General features: G+C 46.0%; 1 protein-coding gene across 1 annotated transcript in view; it reads right to left on the bottom strand.

The window, feature by feature from the left end:
• Positions 1–11573: 11573 nt before the first annotated feature.
• Positions 11574–21812, bottom strand: part of PDE6D (phosphodiesterase 6D) — a 51990-nt gene continuing 41751 nt past the window's right edge. The window contains exons 2-5 of the mRNA XM_060015486.1: positions 15584–15672; positions 14908–15033; positions 14065–14170; positions 11574–12181 (exon numbers count right to left, since the gene is read on the bottom strand). Of these exons, the coding sequence (XP_059871469.1) occupies positions 12100–12181; positions 14065–14170; positions 14908–15033; positions 15584–15672 (403 nt within the window). The 3' untranslated portion in view covers positions 11574–12099. The remainder of the gene's footprint in view (positions 12182–14064; positions 14171–14907; positions 15034–15583; positions 15673–21812) is intronic.

Here is a 21812-nt window from a genome sequence, read left to right as displayed (position 1 = left end):
AGGCAATCTGAGCCAGGTACGGAGGTAGGATTTGGGGAAGCGTGGAGATTTTAAATAGGAAAACTCCCAGGGAAGCACTAAAGTGACATCTGCGGAGGTAGTGTTGGGGAGGGGACTGGATTAAGGGAAGGTGCTGGGAGGGAGAGAACTGGGTCATCATGTGGGGTAAAGCGTCTAGACTCGGATGACATAATTGGATGTTGGACGCAGTTCCCACCAAGGATCCCAGGCTCAGGCCTGAGCCCTCTGGTACACCTGAAAGGGGCAGGAACTGAAGGTCTGGTGCCACGTGGTGGCCTCACTGTGTTTGAGGCTGTTGTGTGCACAGGTCTGGAGGGCGGGAGAGAGGCCTGGGCAGGCCAGAGTAACCAAGGCTGAGGTGTGAACACAGTGGGCCAGGGCGAGGGCATAGCCAGGAGAGACAAGCCTAGTCACACCAGGGAGCCCACCAAACTGGGCACAGTCCCTCCCAGTAAGTGACAGCTCCGACACCAGGGCCACCTCTCCCTCTGCCCGGCCTCCCTTACTCACCAGCCACATCAGCCTCCTTGTGCCCGTGGCAAGCTTGGTCCTCCCTCAGGGCCTTTGCACTTGCTCTTTCCGCCCCAGGAATGCCTGCTCCCAGACTTCTCACTACTTGCTCCGTGTTAGGCCTCAGTACTAACGTTATTTCCCCAGAGAGGCCTTCCCTAGTCCCCAGTTCTCCCTTGGCCGCACAGCAATTCTCATACAAGCAATGTGAGCTTGTATATTTACCTGTTTGTGTGCTTTTTGGCTGTCCGCCACTGAGGTCAGGGGCCACTTCTTACTCACCAAGTTTTCCTGCACATGGTAAGTATTCTGTCCATTCCATTCATTTGTTCATTCATCCCCCCACTCACTTATTTACCAAATGCTCTGTCTGTGCCAGGCGCTGTTCTAGGCTCCAGAGATCCGGAGAGGAGCAGGAAAGCCAGAGCAGGACACCTCCTGGTGGTGGGATGGCATTCCACACCTCATCTCTCCCACACTTGTGGTTTCTGCCAGGCACCCGTGTTCTGGGAGGGCCTCGCCCTTCACAGGAGCTGGAGCCTGTGGAGTGTGGAGGGAGGATGCAGTGTGGAGGCCCCAGGCTGCACGTGTTCCCTTGAGCTATCCCCTAACTGCTGAGTCAAGGCCTGACCAAGGCTTTGGGACCAGGGACCCTCTGACCCTGTGTGCCCATCCCACGTGCCCTGCCAGGCTGGGCTGCTGGCCCCTCGAGGCAAGACCAGATGTTCCTTGTCCTGCTGCCCAGGGCGGCTCGTCCTGAGGATGTTCCCCAGGCCCTAGAGGGGGCCTAGAGGCGGTCTCCAAGGCAGGGGAAGGGGTCTAGGAAGACCACATAACAGATGACATATGGAGCTGGGATCAGGTGTAACCCAGTTTGGAACTATAACCCCCAAACCCCCCAGAAAGGAGGACAGAAGCTTAGTTAGCCCTGTCCAGACACAGACATGCAGCCATGTTCGTATGGAGCAAGTAACTGAACTCTTGGGCCTCTATCATCTCCTCCTCTTCAGGAAGGGAATAGCATGAGGCATGTGCCATGGCCCAGAGCTGCCTTTCTGAGGGTCTCACGTCTGCACTGAGCTCCCGGGAAAGCTCCCCTTTCCCATCTGCACTGCCTCATACCTCCAAAGGTTTGGTCTGGAACGGCCCTTGTTGCCTTCAGCAGAACCCACTTTTCTCTAGTCCGGAGCTTAGTACACAATTTATCACTACCTGGGACCCTCAGGGCCCAGGGTCACCTTGATCCTACTCCTAACGTCCCCTCCAAGGGCACACAGGGCGCCCAAGGAGCCCAAGTTGGAAGATTTGTGAGGAACAGGCGCCCTCTGGTGGGCATAGGGAACTGCATGCGGCTGCCCTGCGTTCTGCTCAGTCCAGGAAAGAGACCTTCAGTGGCCCCTGGACCTAGGAAACGCAGCCACAGCAACTCCCAGCCCCCAGCAACATGCTCTTCCTCCCTCTCTGTTGCTGGCACCTCAGTCAGACATGAAAGTCGGTGCTCATTTCTGAAGCCTTCCCTCTGGGCCGCTGATGGCCCGTCTCAGGGGTCTGGTCCTTTTTTTCCTGGAGGGGAGACCCCAGGCCTCCCCAGACAGAGCCAGAGCTGAGGCCAGGGTTGGCTCCTGTGGAGCCATGGACCTTCCCTGGGTTCTGGACCCCTGGGCTCCCTCTTGTTTAGTTCTGTTCAAAGGCTTCGTGTGCAGAACACCCGCCTTGGGCAGGCCCGGCTCTTGGCTGTCTCTGGGCCCTATGGTAGGACGGCTCACAGTGGCTGCTGCCCTGAGTGCAGCCTTAGGGCCTTCAGCTGCTTGGAATTGGGGGTGGGGGTCCGGGCTTCCCAGCTGCACTCCCTGGAACTCTGAGCTGCCTGCCAGTCTGCCCCAGACCTGAGTGTCAGCATCTGGGGTCACCTCTCCACAGCTCCACTGCTGGCCCAGGGGCCCAAAGCCCTCCTAGATCCAGTCCTACCAGGGCCCTGATGTCCAGCCTCTGCTGTGGCTTCCTGTGTCCCGGATGCAGGCCAGCCCTGCCCTGCCTCAGGCCCCTGGCCACCCTGTGGTTCCCTCCTGGTGGGAGCTGCTTCAGGAGGATGAAAAGCCCGGTAACAGCTTTACTTGGGGCAGTCCAGTTCTGCAGTGTGGCTGCTTGTCCCTCCCAACCTCAAGCCTTTGAAAGCAAGGGCAGGGCTGTCCTCAGGTACCTCCTCTCCAGAGACCTCAGCCTGGGTCTGATCTGAGCTCAGAGAGATGATGAAAGCTCAAATTACAAAATGCGGCTGAAACATTCTAAGGCTGCCTGGGACATTGACCTTATATACTGGGTGAATGATGTGTGCATTATTTATGGAGAGGGCCTAGCAGCCAGTGGCTGGTGTGGATTCCATGAAGTCCTGGGCATAGCCAAGAACCCAGCTTGGAAGGGTGTATGCCCTCATGAGCTCTCCATCAAGCCTGCTGCCCATGGCAACAAGAAGTGCCAGGTGGTCATTTGAGACAAGCTCATTTCACAGGCACCCATGCTGGGGCCCAGCTGTGAGGCTCTCGGCAGGGAGCAGATCCCTTGCAGGAAGCAGATGCTGGTGAGAATTCCAGAAGGTACTCGGGACATCTGTTGTTTTTGCCACCAGCAGCCTTCACCCTTCTCTTGGCAATAATTTCCTGAAACTGTCCAGTTTGCCTCCTGGAGAATTGCCTCTCCCCCAATCATAATCATGCCCCACAGGCAGGATGTGACTCAGTCCTGGCCAAACAGTACCTGAAGCCTTCCCACCCCCCAATGCCTGCTGATTGGCTCAGAGCTGGCACACGACCCAAGCTGATCCAATCAGAGTGAGCCCTGAGATCTTTGATTGAGTTGCTGGGAAGGGAAAAAACTTGGGCCTGAGCCTTGAACTGAGGCAGCTGAGTGAGAAGCTGAGGCTGCAGCCCACACACATAGGAGCAGAATTGAGCCAAGAGGAAGAGGAACCCTAAGTCCTGATGACATTGCTTGAGCCCGAGTCCAGCAATGCCTGAAGCTAGAACAATCTCTGGACTTTTTAATTATACAAGTCAGTAAATTTCTTCCCAGCTTGGGCTGGTTCAGGGTGGGTTTTCTGTGGTCTCTGAGTCATACTAGGAAACAGGAGAATACAGGGCTCCAGGTTCCAGTCTCCAAGGCCAAACAGGCCTCCATGAACAAAGACAGCTTGAAGAGGGAGGAGCACATATGTGTGGGGGATCGCTTCTCTGGTGTGGTTTCCAGGTTGAGAGGGAACAGAGGGAGGTGAATCAGCCTCAGAAGAGCCTATGATGCTAGCTGTCCATCTCTCAGCAGGACTGCAGAGTACTGCTCCACTCATTCCCAGCCAGGGGGGAAGGGAGGGCCCAGGGTCATCTGAGCTGCCCCTCTTGCATCACCAGCCTGGAGCGCCCCCTTCCCTCATCTCTAACCCCAGTACTCTCTGGTCCTCTGATCTCCCAGGGACTCATTGAACTTCCAGTGTTCCCAGCTGTGCCTCATAGCCAAACAGTCTCATTTAACTAACTCAATTGCTCTGGGAGGCTCCTGGATAAGAGGTGAGACCTGTCATCTTTATGCAGCCTGGTGCCTCCCAACTGTCTCTCTGCCCCAAGTTGTGCCTGAGAGGTGAGATCCCCTGTTTGGAAAAGTGCTGGGCTAAACAGTGTTAAAAAGTGTCTTCCTTCCATGGAACTCACTGGGTTTTTAATATACCAAGGAGTTGCCAAGAATAAGGTTTAGCATGCAGCTCATCCCAAGTTTTTTTGACCTGGAATTTTTTCACAGAAAGCCTATTAACATATTGAAGGACAGTCATGTCTAGAAAAAGCTGATCTTGCACAAGGACCATCACCAGGGCTCAGGGAGTATTTGCTGAACTAAGCAGACTTTGGGAAAGGATTCTTGGGAAGCGGTTCCACAGCCTGGCTCCTAGAGGCCTGCATGAGCCTCATGCAGGCTCCCTCGGCTGCAGGTGGTCAGGTGGTTGGAGGCCCTGTGCTCATGGCAGTGCCCTTTGTCAACACAGCCCAGGAGGTGACTGGTATCAGTAGGGTGAGGGACAGCAAAGGGTGGACACTGATACAAACCTTTCTAGAAAGCATTTGACCCTATATATCAAGATTCACAAAATATGTACGTACTTTTCTGACATAGAAATTCAGCTTCAATGCCATTCTGTATCCTAGGAAAACTTCTACCCCTTCTCACATAGTTATTCTCTGGGTCCTTTTTGCCAGTTTCCCTCCAATGTCCCAAGTCTGACTCTTGTGGTTTCCACTGGAGCCCGGGGCCATGACCTGCTGGATAGCGATGCTGGGCAGTCACCTAGCCTTGAAGGGGCTGAGGAAGGGTGGGTTCCAGTCGCAGGAGGAAGTGACAGTGGTTTCTACAATTCTGACCCCTCTGTCAACATTGTCCCTGGTGAGCTGCTCTACTAGTCAGCCTCGTGGTGAGCATGTCTCCCCAGGAGCTCATTCCTTTCCTTGGAGACAGTGTGGTCTGAATCCATTTTTTTTTTTTTTTCTTTGCGGTACGCGGGCCTCTCACTGTTGTGGCCTCGCCCGTTGTGGAGCACAGGCTCCGGACGCGCAGGTTCAGTGGCCATGGCTCACGGGCCCAGCCGCTCCGCGGCCTGTGGGATCTTCCCGGATCAGGGCACGAACCCGTGTCCCCTGCATCGGCAGGCGGACTCTCAACCACTGCGCCACCACGGAAGCCCATGCAGTGGCTTCTCTTGTTGCAGAGCACGGGCCTTAGAGTGAGCGGGCTTCAGTAGTTATGGCACATGGGCTTTAGCAGTTGTGGCTCGTGGGCTCTAGAGCGCAGACTCAGTAGTTGTGGCGCACAGGCTTAGTTGCTCTGCGGCATGTGGGATCTTCCTGGACCAGGGATCGAATCCATGTCCCCTGCGTTGGCAGGAGGATTCTTAACCACTGAGCCACCAGGGAAGTCCCTTGACTTCTGAATGGTAGTCTCTTGTTATGCAATGACATTTTTCAGTGGGCACTCCCAGTGGCTACTTGACTGCCTGGGAGGCAGAGGAGGTGTTTGTGGACAGAGGCAAGGTTTTCCTCTGCAAATGACTGTGCGCCTCCTTCAAAATGCCACCAGATCCACAACTGAGCTCCCAGAATTCTGTGCCATAATGATATCATTTGAGCCTGGAAATGCTTGAGGATCACTATGGTCATAAAATCATTTCAATATCATAAAACGTCTACTTTTAAGTAAATGTGAACCCTCCAAGAAAAACCTTAGCCTAATTCTACCAGATGCATTATAGATCGTTGCTGAATACAAGCCAATTAAAAGAGTAATAATCAGTAGACGATCTGCCAGAAGAGATAATGTGGATTACAACTCTGGCCAAGGGTTGGGCCCCAAGTAACCAATACGTATGACCAACAATGTACCATGAAAGAAAACCAATGACTATTATCAGCTTCTGTAATAACACAAAACAGTGAAATGAAATTCCAGTTCTGTAAATAGGTAGACCAATCATGTACGGCGTGATTATACAGGGGTGTCCTGTGCACCATTCAGAGAGCGTACTGTATAGCTCAAAATACACACTTTAGCCCAACACAAAAGTAATCATTATAATATATTTGAAACATTCAAGTGACAATAATCTTGCTTATCCTCTTGTAATTGAGAGGAGTTATTTGGGGGATGATTTGAATAAACCAAGTCACTTATAAAGTCATTCTAAGAAATTTGAGTAAATGCCTTTTTTTTTTTTTTTTAACTTTGAATACATTTCCTTCAATAAGTGCAACAATTTAAAAGCATTCCATGGTGGGGAACTTCCATGGTGGGGGACTTCCCTGGTGGCGCAGTGGTTAAGAATCTGCCTGCCAATGAAGGGGACACGGGTTTGATCTCCGGTCCAGGAAGATCCCACATACCGCGGAGCAACTAAGCCCATGCACCACAACAACTGAAGCCTGTGTGCCTAGAGCCCGAGCTCCACAACAAGAGAAACCACCACAATGAGAAGCACGTGCATCACAATGAAGAGTAGCCTCTGCTCGCCGCAACTAGAGAAAGCCTGTGTGCAGCAATGAAGACCTGACACAGCCAAAAATAAATAAAATAAAATAAATTAATTAAAAAAAAATAAAAACATTCCATGGGGGACTTCCCTGGTGGTCCAGTGGTTAAGACTCTGTGCTCCCCATGCAGAGGGCCTGGGTTCAATCCCTGGTTGGGAACTAAGATCCCGCATGCCACACCGAGTAGCCAAAATAAATAAATTAAAAAAAAAAAAAAAGCATTCCATGGAACCAAAGGCTGTCTCAGAGTTCAGAGCTGGGTGGTCAATACGCATTTGATGCTACTGCTGCCAGTGATGTTTGTGTGCGTGTGGTTTCTTTTCTTTTTAAAAAAATTTTTTTATTTATTTAATTCATTTGGATGTGCTGGGTCTTAGTTGCAGCATGTGTGATCTTCATTGCCGCATGCGGGATCTAGTTCCCTGACCAGGGGTTGAACCCAGGCCCCCGAGGTTGGGAGCACAGAAAACCACTGGGAAACCAGGGAAGTCCCTGCATGTGTGTTTCTAATCCTCTGAAAGGCATAATTTTAAACTAAGGGCTTTATCAGAGATCCCCGAACGCTCTCTGTTTACAGTAATCTTTGTGTCTCAGCAATTTTTTTCACGGTGCAACTAGGTCAAAACAAATAACTAACAATTCTACTTAAGTAGTTAGGTCCAAACAACTTATTAAGTATTTATGTCCTAACTTAGTAGCTGTTGTATTATTTTGGAAAAAGAAAAGCCACATAGATTGAGAGAAAAAAATATTTTTATTTCATTTATCATCACAGTGACTTACTAATGGAGTGTGTGTGCCTGTTGGGCACTGCACAGCTTCTCAAACCTGGAATCAGATTGGACACCACTCCCCTCATTTCCTGTTCACGTTGATTTTGAGCAGTGTATGACAGATGTCCCGTATCACTGCATGTCCTTAAAAAACTAAACGATCCTACGGCAGCCCTGTGAACTTGCTGCAGTGCCCGGGGTGCCTCGGTGTATATGGTTTGGGAACCAAGTATATTTACCAGATTTCTGCTTCTCAGTCCACTGCATTGCATCCCTCAGTTTATTCAAAGCTATAGTTGAAGCTGCTCAGTTTCAGACCAAACAAAAGCACCAAAAAGAACTGCTAAGCCATTTAATGTTTTCACTTTGAGGACCATTTTAACAGTGCATTTTGAATGCTGCAAAACAATTACCAGGTCACTAGCAAGAAGTTCTAAAAATAAACTCGACAATACCCAGGAATTGGTGAGCAGATGCACATCCTGGGGCTCTCTGGTTGTGATGTGAAGGATAAATCACAAGGGGAGGCCATGCCATCAGCTAGACTCGCCCCAGATGGATATAGGAACTGCGGCCGGGGTGGTAGGCATGGAGGACACTATAGGGGAGATGGTTATGAAGCTAAGTGAATAGGCCTCCGTCTACTGGATTGCTGGGCAGCCAACCCTCCCCACTAACCTCTAGGAAGTTCTCATCTTTCCCCCACACCTGGGCAGATGTTTCTATCCAGCCTTTCCACCCAGGCCTGATGGGTGGAGGAAAGCGAGGACATCAGCACTGGGCCTCTTTGCCCTGCTTCCTCCTCTCCATCCTTCGCAGGGTGGAAGGGGAGGCTGTCACTCCTCCCACAAGGCAGGGCCTTCCCTGTCATACCCTGAGTCCTTTGTAGTATCAAGTGTGGCACATCTGGTTCTTACTTTGCTGATGATAGGTTAAGGGATTTAAAAAATCTTTTCCTTTGAGTAAATCCTGGCTTTCCAGACTGTTGACTTGCTGGGGACTCGTCAATCCTGTTTTGGGGTCAAAAGCTGAATGCTGACTTCTTTCTGTTTCTTCACCTCCTCATTTCAGACATGCTGCCCTTGCACTGTCCTGTTTTCTTCAGAGCACTGACTACTATCTGAAATTATCTGCTTTCTGTCTCCTCTCATTAGAATCTAATGGTAGGGACTTCACTCATCTTGTCCAACAAGTGTCTGGTACATAAAAAGTGTTCAATAAATATGCATGCAGTGAATGTATAATGCTTAAGGAATTTGCACAAGTGGGAATTCCCTGGTGGTCCAGTGGTTGGGACTCCGAGCTACCACTGTAGGGGGCATGGCTTTGATCCCTGGTTGGGGAACTAAGATCCTGCATGCTGCGAGGTGCGGCCAAAAAAAAAAAAGAAGAATTTGCACAAGCATTTTCTCAATATATAATAGCTAAAAAAAAAAAATCCCAAATCCACCAACAAACATTTTAGGGACAAGGCAGCTGGAGGAAAATGAAGAGCCTGCAAAGGGGCAAGGAACAGACACTCAGCAAAGAGGCTCCCAGAGTCCCAGGAGATAAAGCAAGAAGGACCGGATGGGGGCAGTGGCTCAGTGGAGTTCACTGATGCCTCGAAGGAGAGGAAGCCACAGGCCAGAGCCAGAAAGCCGTGGGTTGAGGAGTCAATGAGAGGTAGGGGGTGCAGAGAGTGAGTGGAGACAATTCCGAGAGGTTTGAATCTGTAGAGAAAGAAAAGGAGGGAGCGGGAGCTGAAGGCCATGCGGGACTGAAGGAAAGCCTTCTTTATAAAAGCTTATTTTTTTTAGGGCAACTTGAACATATTTTGTAGGCTGAGAGTTGAAGGATCCAGAGAAGAGAGGGCTTTCCTGATTTTTCTGAACTGCATGTAATCTCTTCTTCCTTTAAATGCCCACCTTGTCCTTCTCTTATGGCAGGCACTTATAATTGCTCAACTAGGGACAAAGCTCAGGAAAGGCCGGCCTGTGCCTCACACGACATCTTACTGATATACATAACAGGCCTGTAAGTGTGGCCTGAATGTGGCTAGATCCTCTTCGGTAGACTGTGATTCCTCCACCCCCTCATGCCCAACCAGGGCCAGACTCAGTGCTTCCCCATGTGCTCCATCACAGAAGTCACTCAGCACACTGGCCAGTAGAACAGATGGGAAGATGGACGAGACTGTTTACTCACATCACACAGGAAACCTTAACCAAAACTCTCTAAATGGAAATCTATGTTTGACAGATCCTCTAAGTTCTCTCAAGTCTTTCTCCAAGGCCATGCTGCCTGGGATTCTTCTGTCCTCTCCTCTGAAGACGCTAAAGTTCCTCTTGATTGCCCTGAGCAACTGAAAGCTTCCCCTCCCTGGCACAGGGCAGAACTGGGACCACCCTTTCTGTTCCTTAAGCATGCTTGGAGATCTCAGTTTATCTTATGGCCACCAGTGTACACAGGTATGTCTCTAATATTCACTAAATGCCTCTACCAGTATTTCAAAATACGGTCCACAGAACACCTGTAGCAGAATCACTTGGGGTGCTTCCATAGGCAGATTTCTGGGACCCACACATACTGAGTCAGAATCTCTGGGTGTGGGCAGGTGCCATAGATGTCTGAGAACCAGTGGCTGTCACTGTGCCAGGCCTGATCTGTATGCTTCTCCTTCCAATAACATTTTGTGGCCTTTAATATATCCACAAACCCTCCATATTTTCAGGCATTTGGACCAGCACCCACCCTACAAGGGCTGACCTTAACCTACCTAGGGCCCTGGTCCCTGCAGCTCCCGTGTCCTCCCTCTCCTTCTGCCTGACTTCTTCCCTGGCCTGTACCACTTCCCTTCTCCTCCCACTATAGCATTCAGCGATCCTTCCCATCAGTTCAAATCCCACCCACGCTTGCAACCCCTTGATCAGTATTGTGCCTGAGGCACACGCTTCTTTTGTCTTGCTTGTTTCATGATAAAATGAGCAATTTTGCCTGAGCACATGTACCTGGAGAGATGGCAAGCTTCTAAGAACGACTGGACTACGATTCTTTTTGTTTTTCTCAGAGCGGCTAGCAAAGAAGTGTGTCCCTGACTGTTGGCTGGGTGAGTGAGTGGAGAAGGGCAGTGAAGGAGGTCTAAGCGGGTGGAGAAGCCTTCCCTGGGAAGTCCTTTCTCCATCAGCATGTGTCCAGGCCCCTGACAGCCTTCCCTGATGGGACTCTGGGGAGAAGATATAGTCCAGGAAAAGGGAAGGAGACAGGTCCACTCTGAGAAAAGACATGGCAGTTTTGGAAAGCAAAAGAAAAGCTTGATTCACTTTTACCTTGTTGTTGTTTTTTTATCCAACCTTTGGTATTTAAAAATTAGCTTTTGAAGATAACAGATCTAATGTGAAGAATGGAGTCATCACTGAAAGATGGCGATAGTGTACTAAAAATGTACTGCTTCTCCTCCCCACCCACATATGCAAACAGGCCCTTTGCGGTAACAGATGGAAGGAGAGCAGGAATCTAGGAGCAGGGGCTACACCAAGGAGAGCCCATCTCTCGGTGTATTTTCCCTCCTCTGGCCTCAGACCTTAGTACAGGAGGAACCAGAAAACTTTTAATTGTTGGTATTTTATAAAGGACAGTGAAGGCTACTGGTAGCTCAGAGCTAAGTTCCTGAAAGAGAGCCCTTTTTAGTTTTCTCTCTATTGTCAGACTTGGAAGCACTGCAGATATAACTACTTCTCTGTCACATGGGCTTCCTCTGACCACTGGTTTTAAGGCCTCTCAGCATCCCACCCCATCCTGGATGCCTTCCCATTGTTCTCCAGTTGAGTTTAGGGAGATCTTTTCTTCATTTTGAAAATTCTAGTTTCTCATTTAGGAATAAGAGTCCTTACTCTACCAACTTAGAACTTCTAACCTTTCTGGAAACTTCTTGAACAAATGCACATTATAAAAGAAGGGAAAAAGTTAAAAACAGTACAAACAAGCAGAGGGTGCATGTATGTTGTGGAAGAGAACCACGAAATATCACATCTAAAAGACAAATGTCAAGGTCATGGGTCTTGTTCAGGTATGTTGTACCTTCTTGGAAAGCAGCAACTGAAGCACTCAGGAACCACAAGATCTATCAGTTGATCTCTGGAGTAAAATATAGCTGTGATCCTACTGTCTGGTCTGTTAAATGTCTTTCTTCCCATCATGGAGCCAGGTTCACATTCCAAAAAAAGGAGAGATGAAAGCAATGCCATGCTAAAGACATAGGAATATTTTAATTCATATGTTTTAATTCACTATGTAACAATAATATCACAGTCTATTTTACAAGTTAAATGTATGAGAATGTATGAAATAGAAATGGTAGGAAAAAACTAAACGTGGGTCAGGAACTTGAACTTTTCCAAAACCAGGGGCCAAAGGAAGATGTGTTGCCTGCAGGGCCCAAGAAGGAGGCAGGGTGACGGGAACAGCTTGTGGTATGTGTTTGTCCCCGTGTCTACTCCAAGAAGGAGTTGAGGCATGCCCTCTGCCCTGGTCCGGGATTGGGAGTTTAATCTGGTCAGTTGAAGATGGTGGCTTGAGAGAAAAAAGCCATCTGGTTACCTACACAGAGCTGGTCCCCTGGTGGCTGCAGGTGGGTTTTGCCGTAGAGGGAATTAGGGGTGGAAGTGTCAAAAATCAAATGTATAGAGGAAAAAAGTAAACAGTTTCCTCCTTCCCCCTAAAAAAATGAATTCTTGAAATGCACACATATTCTTCTCTCAAACGTAGAAAAGTCTCACTCTGGATGTGCTTACAAGAAGATCGTCGTCAAAAAACTTTGTCTCTATGATAACATTTCCACTATAAGTAAGAAGAGAGGGCGAAAGAGCGAGCGTGTTAGACAACAGATCTCATTTCCACAAAGTGGTTTCAATCTGGGTCTGCTGGGCCTGTGGACATGCACCCACCTATAACCTTGGCTTGGGGATGTTAAAATCTGTGTCCATATGGGGTTAGATGTCTAACATGACATTTAACTTATGTGACTAGGTAGGTCTTCTTCAAGTTCAGAAATCATAAGAGGGAGCAAGTGTTAATCCACAGTATACCTAAGGCCCTTAGAGTGCTTTGCACACAGCAGTGCCTATAAATATGACTGACTTTCTGATTCACATGGAAACCTGCGGACGTATCTTCTCCTATAAAACTTACTCTGGTGGACAGCTGTGGGTTGGCCTGTCCTGCATCTATTCTCCTCACTTTGAGTAACAGCACTCTGTTCTTCTCTTGGGGAACCACCCTATCTCCAGTCCATGGGTCAACCAAGTGGCTCCCCCCTCACCTGGCAAAGGGGTGGGCACAGGATGTAATTTGGGCCAATCAGACTCTCTCCCCTGAGCAAGATCCTTCCCACAGCTGCTCCTTGAGGAAACCATCCACAGTTCCTGCCACCTGCATCTTTCGAGTTTCTCAGGTCTCGGCCCTACCCTTTCAACACTGTCCTGTAAGCCAGAGTCAGTTTCTATGGCTTATGGCTTAAGAACCTCAAACAATACACCTGTATTGTATACAGTGTGCAATTTCATTTTTCTTGGTGGTTATCTCAGTGTTTCCAAATCAAACTACTCCTGTACTAAGTTAAAGGTAACAGTGGTACTACTCTGGGGTTCTAAAAAGTAAGACATAACTTAAATAAACTAAATATGTTATCACAGACTTAGTGGTGTTAATACCTGAAAGAAATCAGGCCTGGACAAGAATAAGTCAAATAATGGTTAATAAAATCTAAAAAATGCCCTTCTACATATGACACTGTACTTTCCCAGGGTAATTAATATCCAGCAGATATCTTCTTGCTAGTAATTAATTATAAAATAGGTAAATAAGGAACTCAAGATCTGACTGGTTGATGGAATATAAAAATACGTACTATTATACAAATTAAAAATCTATTCAAGACTTATAAAATAAATAACCTCTATTTACAAATTCAATGTGGCTTTCATAAAGGACCTGTTTAAAGAGATGATCCAATATTGCACAATTATCTGTGTGAATAATTTGTTACTAGGCAATATTGCTAAAACTTTTAAAAGACTAAAATCTTTTCCCAAGAGAAAAATGGTAGGTAGGCAGTTATTGACTGACTTTTGGGGACAAAGGACAAACTAATTATTCTTTGAGCTGGAGGCATATCTATTAAAATTGTAAGCTAGTCTCTGAAAAACTATAACCAAATATTATCCTCTAAAACAGAATTAGGACTTTGCCAGATTCCACTGAAGGCCATTCAAACAAAGTACAGAGCAGCAGAAGTTTGATAGTAAGGAAAGGGAGCCAATTAGCATAGACTTAATATATATTATATGCCAGTTTCCTTCCATATCATCTCATTTTATCCTCACTATACCTCTGTAAGAGATAACTATTAATTCTACATTTAGAGAGGAGGAGAATAAGGCCCAGAGAGGTAAGGTACATTGTCCAAGATTACACAGCTAGTCATGGTTAATCAGGAATTTAGTCTAAAGGTTTAATCTGACGTTTCTAATTCTTTCCATTCTATCACACTGTCTTTTTCACATGACAAAAGTCAGTAAGCTGTAACTTCGGATACCACTGGATACTCTTTTACCCTTGTTCTCAACCTAGATTGCCTGCCTGTTGAACGGGACCACGAGTCCCACGTGCCTGGAATTCCTGCTTCTAGACACCTCCACAGTTCCTGCGGCCCGCTCACTCACGTTAGCACGCTGGCTGGCATCATCTGGGACTCGGGCGCTGCCTCTATCAGGGACTGCCAGGTGTTTGTGGAGTTAGGGATCACAAAGCCAAACTCGAAGAACCATTCTGAAGGAAGAAGGAAAAGCAGGTGAGCTGGCACCCTGGGCAGAGTCTCAGGGCTCCATGTCCCCATCCTTTAGGGCAAGCCTCTTCCTACCCCAGGAAGCACCACTGAAGCCATCAGAAACTTCCCAGGCCAGAGGCATAAGAAAGGACATGGAAGCCCCCTTCAGGCTGTGTCCCCTGAACCACACTAGAGGCCTGCTCCCTATGCTCTGGGATCTAAAGCACTAGGGCCAGCAATATTTTCTTAGCAGTAGGCTGGATGTAAATTATATACATCCAGGAAGTATGGAAGTACAGAACAGGCCTTTTCACTTGGAATTTCAGCTCTAAGACACATATGTACACTCTTAGACTTCACGGTAAAAACTCAATGCAGAGTGGCCTTGCCAGTCAAATCTGTACAAGACGGTATGGAGAGCACTGTACCAGGCCCTAACCAGCAGCTTCCTTGTGACCATGTTATAATACCACGCCAGTGACAAAGCAGGCACCACCCTCAGGCCCTCCAGGGTCAGTAACCCTTTTGTTGGGCTCAGAGCCCCTTGTAGTTGCCAGCTTTGTTTTTGCTTCTTTTCGCCAGGGCTCCCCAGTCTGCCAGGGTGTAGGAACCCTATCACAAACTGAGTTGCAAAATAAATGTTATCAAAGCAGTGCTTTAGTTCACTGGGTCTTGACTTCTGTCCCTGTCCAGATTTTGTCCCTAAGCCCAGATTTCAGGCATGTTGGCAGCAGAATACCTTCTAGGCATTGCCCTTTGAAGTAAACTTTTTGTTCCAGGCGGAATTTTTCCATTTGCTCTGCTGAAGAGAAGTTCAATTCTCGAGACACTGCCTTGCACTTGAGGATTTTCTTGGGAACACGGGCTGGTAAAGAAAAAGAAATATTGAAAGCATTTCTGGGAGCTTCTTAGAGATGATTTAGAGCGTATATTATCTATGTTAAATTTCATAAAATGCCTTGGTAACAGAATTACACTTTAATTAAAGGCAGAGGTCCCAAACTGGTCCAGTGCATTTGACTGAAAGATCTTCAAGGAACAATAGATTTAGTGCATCTAAAGGCCGTACCCAGCTCCTCTTATCAGGAAAGGGGCTGAATGGGAACCTTCTTTCTATTCTGTTCCCTTGGTTTTTCTTTTATTTCAGGGAGATAAAAACACAAAGTTTCTTTCAGAAAAAAGTTGAGATCTTTGTATCTTTGGGTATGTTCTAATGCTAAAATTTCAGCACGAGGTGGGTTTTGGGAAGTAGGAGAAAGAAACATAAGAAAGAAACTAGACATCTCAGCACCACGTGGACTGACGTGCTATGCCTGCAGAGGCCCGTCCCCTGGTGGGTCTCCATTAACTCAGTTCCCTGATGCCTAGGCCTGCTCTGCGTCATCAGCCCTGTGCAGACAAAGGGTGGAAAGTACCTTCATGCTCCACTCCAGGGACTGACAGGTCTTCTGTTCCTTGCCAGAGTATCTTCCCTGTCTCAGCATCCCGAAGGTTCATCCAATTTCTGATCAATATATTAAGGAAAAACAAGGCACTGAAGTGACTCCTACTTTGTACTCTAGGTGTTTCAGATTTGCTCCTATCAACTCTTGTTTATTTTTTAGCAAGTGGGCCTAACTGCTAAGTGCCAAGAAAGCCAATAAGAATGTGTAGGAGAGGGACTTCCCTGGTGGTTCAATGGTTAAGACTTCATGTTCCCAATGCAGGGGGCCCGGGTTTGATCCCTGGTCAGGGAACTAGATCCCACATGCCGCAACTAAAGATGCCGCATGCGGCAATGAAGATCCTGCTTGCCGCAGCTAAGACCTGGCACAGCCAAATAAATATTTATTTAAAAAAAAAAAAAAAAGAATGTTTAGGAGAGTACAAAAGGCATTTAAAGGAAAAAGCAGAGACCCAGGGGAGATATTTTTGTCTACAACATGAGAACTCAGACCGTACACATCTAGAAACTGCAAGAAAGAGGTAGAAAATGAACAGTGCAAAATTTAAAATTTTCCAACAGAATATGACCAGCCAAGATAAAAGACCTAAAGAAACAGATATGAGAGAAATTCCAGTAAATGACTCAGGCAGATTGCCCTACAGTGAAGATCACAGTCCATAAGCTTTACTCACAAGTTCAGACCTCTCAAGTAGCTTTTTAGTGGCCTGCTCTTAAATATGAGAAGATAACCAAGGATCACTAGAAACTCAAGAAAGCATTTACTATGAAAGACAGACCAAAACAAAGAGGAAGAAAAGCAACTTAGAGGGAAAAAAAGACTACAGAGGAAGATATAAACTTTTAAAAATGAGCATTAAAAACAAACACAAAAACAACCAGCAAAACATAATCCTTACAGGGACTTCCCTGCTGGTCCAGTGGTAAAGAATCCACCTTACAATACAGGGGACATCGGTTCGATCCCTGGTCAGGGAACTAACATCCCACATGCTGCGGGGAAACTAAGCCAGTGCACCACAACTACTGAGCACATGCACCTCAACTAGAGAGCCCGAGTGTCACAAACTACACAGCCCGAGTGCCACAAACTACAGAGCCCACGCGCCCTGGAGCCCATGCACCACAACTAGAGAGAAGCCCGTGCACTGCAACAAAATATCCCACATGCCTCAACGAAGATCCCGTGTGCTGCAACTAAGACCCGAAGCAGCCAAAAAAAAAAAAAAAAAAAAAAACTTAAAAAAAACATAATCCTTATAAATACTGTACTAAAAATTGTATACCATTGAATTTTGTGTATTTTAGGTGATTTTTCTTTGGCTCAAGGTTACAACTTTTGAGACTGGTCAACTGATTATCTCTTTCAGTCAGAAAATGCCTTCTAACTTACATATTTATATTTTCTTGTTTCTGTATTGCTCATCATACAATAAATGCATCAACAATACCAATTAAATAAAAAAAGTATGTTCAGAGGACAAAAAAAACTCTAGGAAAATATACATTTTGATAGCAGAACCAAACAACTCCACACAAGGTTTGGAAGACAAAGTTGAGAGATTATTTCAGAAAGAAAAAGAAAAAGACTACAAGGATAAAAAACAGGAGAGTAAAGATGCAAAAACTGGACATCAGTACAAGAGGTTCAACATCTAACTAGCAGGAATTTGAGAAAGAACAGAAAACACCAAGGAGAGGAAGTCATCAAACAAATGAATTCAAGAAAAGGTCCAGCGAGGGCCCAACTCACATCATTGTGAACTTGCAGAACATCAAGGTTAACGAGAAGCTTCCAGAGGGAAAATAAGTTGTTACGCAAAGGGTCAAAATCAGAATGAATGAGACTTTTCAACAGGGACTCTGGAGGACAGAAAAAAATGGAGCAGTGCCTTTAAAATTCTCAAGGAAATGATTCCTAAAACTAAAAAAACCTTTACTTTCGCAAGAAACGAATGGTGGGCTTCCCTGATGGTACAGTGATTAAGAATCTGCCTGCCAATGCAGGGGACACAGGTTCGATTCCTGGTCCAGGAAGATCCCACATGCTGTGGAGTAACTAAGCCCATGGGCCACAACTACTAGAGCCCACGCAACTAGAGCCCATGCTCCGCAACAAGAGAAGCCACCGCAATGACAAGGCTGCATACCACAACGAAGAGTAGCCCCTGCTCTCTGCAACTAGAGAAAGACCACAAGCAGCAACGAAAACCCAACGCAGCCAAAAATAAATAAATAATTAAAAAAAAAAAAAAAAAAAAGAAACGAATGGTAACATGCTCCTTCAAAATGACAGGGAAGACCAAGGAAGAGGATGACACTGAATCGAGGAAGCAAGGGATCTAAAACAAGAGACAGGTAAAGGGGTCCTTAGAGTGATGTTGAAGGAGACCCCAAGACAATAATAGCTCCTTAGCAGGCTTGGAGGGTGACTGGTCCAGGGTCCAGATAGGAGCAAGTCAGAACACTTAGGAAGAGATTTCTTTTTAAGAAGATGAAATTTGGACTTCCCGGGTGGCACAGTGGTTAAGAATCCGCCTGCCAGTGCAGGGGACATGGGTTCGATCCCTGGTCCGGGAAGATACACATGCCACGAAGCAACTAAGCCTGTGCGCCACAACTACTGAGCCTGCACTCTAGAGCCCGCAAGCCACAACTACTGAGCCCGCATTGCTGCAACTACGAAGCCTGCACGCCTAGAGCCCGTGCTCCGCAACAAGAGAAGCCACTGCAATGAGAAGTCGCGCACTGCAACAAAGAGTAGCCCCCACTCGCCGCAACTAGAGAAAGCCCGCGCGCAGCAATGAAGACCCAGTGCAGCCAAAAAAACCCCCAAAATTAAAAGATGAAATTTAAAAAAAAAGATGAAATTCATAGAATATCTAATGTGTTTATATGGAAAGAGGATTTATTCAGTTAGGGGAGATTTGGGGGTCACGTCAGTGAGAAGTATAGAAAATTGAAGCAAATGAATTAAAAAACCAAGACAATTATTAACATCAGGGAAAAATCAAAGGTGGAGAAAGTAGTAGTCACATTATACTACATGGCTTCATTGCAAACAGTGTCGATGTAATGATAATAAAAACACAGGCTATGGATCCAATACAATTATCCTGGGAGGATGGGGGAAGGAGAAGAGAGTGTATGTGTGATTAAGCATAAAGTGTTGAGAAAGAACAAAACTCATTTCCATCGTGGGAAGTTGATAAATAATGCCCCAAACGGAAACATTAAGACATCACCACAGTGTGCTATTTAGAAATATCAAGATTAATACCAAATAAATCAGCTAGAAAGAATTGAAAATAGTTTTCTCTGGGGAGTAGAAAATAGGAATGGGAGCACATGGAATGCTGTTCTTCATTAGAAACTGGGTAGAACTATGACTCTAAATGATGTACACATACAACTTTGATAAAGACTGAATTTAAAAAGATAGTCCCAAGTTATTTTTTGTTATTTTTTTTGTCTTTGTTTTTAAAAACAATGAACAAATCATTAAAGGAAAATGAAACTAATATTCTCCATGCATGCTGGCTGAGCCTGAGAAAGATGGTTAATATCTGTGAAGACACTGAGCTTCAGATAGATACAGTTTACATGCCTTATTTTTTTTTTTTGCTGTCTAGCAACCAAACCTTCTTCCAAACCAGCACCCTGCAGCCTCCTTTCCCCCATGGGAGGCAGTGACTGCTTTGCACTACAGCAACTAGAAGATCCAGATCCTTCTCTCCTGGTCATGGTGCAGCTGGGGGCAAGCACGTGACCTAGGCTTGGACACCTGGGACCCTGAAGCTGTAGTCACACAAGGATTTGAGGAAAAGTCAGCATTTCTTCAGGGTGGGGCAGCAGGTAGTGCCAACCCCACCTTTTCTGCAGTGTTTCCCCTGTTCCTCCAACTTCAGTCAGTTCTGAAAGCACCAGAGAGCCTTTGAGCGCCTTTCCTACTGTTTGGTAGCTTGCAGTGAAGAACCCTGAACAACACAGTTGATTAGCATCATTATGTACTTAATGGTACTACATTTAACCCTCTAGAGAGATTCTTTCTAAGTTTTGCTGCTATATAAAAAGAAGTCACAAAAGAGAACCAAGGGTTATCTAGTAGTGTGCCTTGAATGTGATGGGTACCCTAAACTTCCTATGCCCTTGGTCTGCTTGTGCACTGTCCCCCGACATGAACCCACCATTGCTTTGAAGTTGTGTTCGTTGTGCTACTCTCCTCTCCGTGTGTATAATCCTAATAAACCCTCCTTGTATGCTCACTGTATTGCTGAATACTGCTGCTCTGCTGTACCTACGTGGTTTTCTCTCCTCTGTTTCATATTTCTACACTCCACTTTTTTTTAACAACTAAATCCAAACGCAAGTCAAAAGTATCCATACTTGCTTAGGCCATGTCTTACAATTCTAATTACTACACATATTCTTTTTTTTTTTTTTTTACACATATTCTTACCCATTCTAGAGTCTCCATATATTAAGAGACAGCTTCCCCAACTGGAGAAATAAAACAACAGATACTACGCTCTAGCAAGTCCACGCTGAGCGCTGATCTAAACAGAACTGCCTTAGACACTTAAGCCCAAGGTTTTCAGAAGACACAGTATTTATTCAACCTGCTGTGTACACGTTTTTTATTCTTTTTCTACAGATAGTCTCTTATGTACAAATACAGCCACACTGGACACCAAACTTTCTTAAATTAAATAACAGAACTAAAATTACTTCTAAAGTTCCAGGCTCACATGCAAGTAGGACATTCCAGCAAAACGACTGCAAGAAAAGCCTTGGGGAAGGGGTTCTCCCCACAAAGCAACAGATGGATCAGACCTAGTAGCTTCTAGAAAAAGAATTACTACCCCTGGCCCAAGTCAGCGAAGAAAAGCCTGGGACCAGGACTTACTCTTCCATCTGTTAGGGGATGAAAAGAAAACAGCCTTAAATTAGAGTATTCTCTCTGATAGTGGATAGTGAATTTAAGTTTCCTCCATTTTATAACAAGGGAGAGAGGCTGCTAAAAACACATGGTTTGTCTAATATAAGCATCTCTTCTCTTTATAAATAATCAGATTAAGGACTTAATTATCTTTTTGGGAAAGATAGTAAAAAAAAAATCTTTGGCCAATTCAACAATTAGGCAGTTCCTGCATGTACCCTAATCAGATATGTGGTCTGATATGATTTAGGTGCAGTCCAGTGCAGGAGCTGGGGACAGACCTCAGGTAGAGAAGGCAGTTGGCAGGTGGTGGTGGAGTGAGAAGGGAAGGCATGGGGATTGGAAAAAACCAGTTAGATGAGTGGGGTACTAGGTAAATAGACACTATCTATTAGTGTCTATATCATGTGCTTCATTTCATAATCCTAACAAAAACCTATGAGATTTTAGCTTCAGTAAATAATACAACATTAGGGAAATATAACAGAGCTCTATCCAGTGATGCTGGGATTGAGGCTACTTAGAGCCCCTCCAAGTTCTGTGATTTTAGGAGTGAAAAGGAAGGCTCTTAGTTCATGATAGAGCTGCAGTCATTTGGGAACAGCTTTCTAAATCATAAAAATACAAATCCATGATAGCCTATCAGTAAAAAGAAATAAAAATTATTGAGGTAAGTGTCTTAAAATAATAACAATGTGAAAAATTGGTCCACAGAAGAGGAAGCATATTTGGCTGAAAATGTCAGAAATGAAAGGCAAGCTCTCATGACTGATCATCATCCTGCCGAGAACATTTTTGTTTTAACAGCTTTTTGCCAACCAGATTTTTAAAAGAAAAAGAGCCTGAGTTTTAAGACTCAAAGGTCAAGTCACTTCCAATCTTGAGAGAGGAGAGGATTAGGTGGACAAGCTTTAAAGAGGGGGGGTTGGAGGACTATTTATAAATACCACCTTCTGGGTCAGCCAGGTCTTTTCTCATTTAAAAGCTCCCTGGTGATTTATATGCAGGATGAGCACAAAGGAATGCTCGTTACCAAGGGAGCCTCTGCTTGGAAGAGAGCTGTCCCTGGTAGCCGCTATTCGGAACTAGGCAGGCAAAGGAAGCAGTCCTAAGCAGTGGTGGAGTAAGAAGGGAAGGCGTGGGGATTGGAAGAAACCAGTTAGATGAGTGGCGTACTAGGTAAATTTCCTCCAGAGATGTGAAGGCAGGAACTGGGATAAAAAGATTTAAAATACTTTGTAACAATCATCTATAGAAGCAT

Source organism: Delphinus delphis, chromosome 7 (genome assembly GCF_949987515.2).
Source record: "Delphinus delphis chromosome 7, mDelDel1.2, whole genome shotgun sequence".
NCBI classification, from domain to species: domain Eukaryota; kingdom Metazoa; phylum Chordata; class Mammalia; order Artiodactyla; family Delphinidae; genus Delphinus; species Delphinus delphis.
Note: the sequence above shows the minus strand (reverse complement) of the source record. Positions and strands in the feature narration are given on the sequence as shown.